General features: G+C 39.0%; 1 protein-coding gene across 1 annotated transcript; it reads left to right on the top strand.

Annotated features, from left to right (window-relative positions):
- On the top strand, positions 952-2734 carry LOC107612130 (gibberellin 3-beta-dioxygenase 1-like). The gene is made up of 2 exons (XM_016313951.2): positions 952-1532; positions 1875-2734. The coding sequence occupies exons 1-2, from the start codon at positions 1048-1050 to the stop codon at positions 2515-2517; spliced, it is 1128 nt and encodes a 375-aa protein (XP_016169437.1). The 5' UTR covers positions 952-1047; the 3' UTR covers positions 2518-2734.

Genomic DNA, 2807 nt, shown 5'->3' with positions numbered 1-2807 from the left:
ATTAAAATTAAATTTATTTATAATAGTATAATAAAAATTTATAAGATGTCAAACAAGTATTTTTATATATAATGATTAATTAGTGGCTGATTTTACTTTTTTTTCCCCCACTTTTAACATATCGATTTTGTCAAGATTACAACAAATCAGGTTTCTTGAACAAGAAGAATGCAGAACTAGAGCAGAGAAAGTGAATGATGAAACTAAAAAGGTCCATCCTTAGCGGCCAGCGGGTAGCAATAGCCAATAAGATGCGGATCATAAGTGGTGATAGCATTCGAATGTTTTGGGATCGAGTTGAATAATGGTGTGACATGCCAAATCAAAACATTATTATAATTATTATCATCATTATATATATATATATGTATATTCAATAGTATATATATATATGTATATACGCATACATTTGGAGATGGGCAATTTGGTAAGGATAGAATGAGAGCGATAACCCAAATGAGAGGGGTATTGTGGGTGTTGTCATATAGCGAACGAGATAAATCATAAATCATAACACAACTTGGAAGCCTTTCATTTAAATTTCTTTATACTTGAGGACAAGACAAAGGCACATGTTAACGTAGGGGCCCTTACTCTTTTCTTGGATCTCCTTCCCAATTTCAATTATTTACAACATTAGTATATATATATTTAGTAGAATCTAATAACAATATATACATGTCTTAAATATAAGATTAGAGGATTATTGGATTTCACTTTCTTTTATTAGTGTGTGCAAGGACAAGATAGTCCTTTCCCATTGTATTGTTCATATCTACTACTAATCTACATGTATAATTTGTAGTTTAATTTGGTTTCGGGTAAGGGGAAAGTTTGTCGCCTTGTGGCTTATGATCTCTATATATGCTATCTTGGCACAATCATGTTGTGCTCACCTCATCATCCTTAAATTTTTTTTTCTTTTGGTACTATGTTTTCTAATTGCAATAAGTACTAGCAAACCATCAATTGCCATAATATTTATAACACTCTAGTCTCTTGTTCCTAGTCCCTAACAACATATACATATAATACTAAGAATTAAATATGCCTTCACTCTCCGAAGCCTACCATTCCCACCCTGTGGAGGTTCACCACCACAAGCACCCTGACTTCAAGTCCCTTCAAGAATTACCGGATTCGTACGCTTGGACACACCCAGGAGATCATGCTCTCGCCATCAATACTACTTCTTCCAACTTTGGTAGCGTTCCGGTTATTGATCTGTCTGACCGGAACGCAACCAGGCTTATAGGGCATGCATGCAGGACCTGGGGTGCTTTCCAGGTCGTGAATCATGGGGTGCCCTTAAGCCTCCTTGACCACATTCAGTGGGTTGGCCAGACTCTCTTCTCACTCTCGACTCACCAAAAGCTTAAAGCCGCTCGCTCTCCAGATGGAGTGACCGGCTACGGCCTCGCCCGCATCTCCTCCTTCTTCCCCAAGCTCATGTGGTCCGAGGGCTTCACCATCCTTGGATCCCCTCTTGAACATTTCCAAAAACTCTGGCCCCAGGATTACGCTAAATACTGGTACCATTACCAACAAACACACATCCTCACCCACGTGCTTTTTCAATTATCATATTATTTATATGCATTAAAACTATAGAGTATAGATACATAAAGATATGCAAAATAAAACACATTATGCTAATTAATTTTTGGTATTTTTTTTTCATTAGGTTAATTACTAATTAGAGTTAAGGAAGATAATGAATTCATCATAATGAGAGTATTATTGAACCCACAGTATAGAAGATTAGGCATGTGAGATGAGGATCTATTGCAGCGAATCCGCCACTTGTTCCTATTTTTAATTGGTCAACAGTGCTGTGATTTTTTCCTAACACTTGGATTTCTTTGTCGTTTCAGTGATATTGTCGTGGAATATGATGAAACCATGAAAAAGCTAGCGGGAAAGTTAATGGGCCTCATGTTGGACTCTCTCGGCATTTCAAAGGAGGAACTCAAATGGGCCTGCCCCAACAAAGGCCCATTTTTCAAAGACACATGCGGTGCCTTGCAATTGAACTCCTACCCGACTTGTCCGGATCCGGATCGAGCCATGGGGCTCGCCCCGCACACCGATTCCACCCTCCTCACAATCCTTTACCAAAACAACATAAGCGGGTTGCAGGTTCACCGGGAGAGCACCGGGTGGGTGACCGTGCCGCCGATCCCGGGTGCTCTCGTGGTAAATGTCGGCGACCTCTTCCACATTTTGTCAAACGGGTTATACCCGAGTGTGCTCCATCGGGTTCTGGTGAATCGGAGCAAGCAGCGGTTTTCGGTTGCCTACCTATATGGGCCCCCATCGAATGTGGAGATATGTCCACATGCGAAGCTAGTGGGCCCAACTAGGCCTGCTCTCTATAGGCCAGTGACTTGGAATGAGTACCTTGGCACCAAAGCAAAGCACTTCAATAAAGCACTCTCTTCCTTTCAACTATGTGCACCTAAAAACGGTTTGTTTGATGTAAACGAGTCTCACAAAAATAGTGTCCAAGTGGGTTAACATAGCTTTTCACCTTTTAGAACCTTCCCTCTTGCATGGTCTATTTTTGTACCAAGCATACACTAAAACCGAGATATATATATATATATTGCTTCTTAACTTGAACTACTATTTGGATGTTGTGGCCAAACAACCAAAAGGTGGAAGAACTTAGTATAGATAGGAAAATCTTATAGTTTTCTATAACAACTATTATAAAAAGTTATATTTTAATTTAGTGTTGGAAGAATGTAAGTCCATTATTATTAATTTTTATTTATTTATTTACTTTATGATGATTGGAGAGTGGA

This window comes from Arachis ipaensis, chromosome B08 (assembly GCF_000816755.2).
Source record: "Arachis ipaensis cultivar K30076 chromosome B08, Araip1.1, whole genome shotgun sequence".
In the NCBI taxonomy this organism is placed as follows: Eukaryota; Viridiplantae; Streptophyta; class Magnoliopsida; order Fabales; family Fabaceae; genus Arachis; species Arachis ipaensis.
This window is presented reverse-complemented; position numbering and strand designations above follow the sequence as displayed.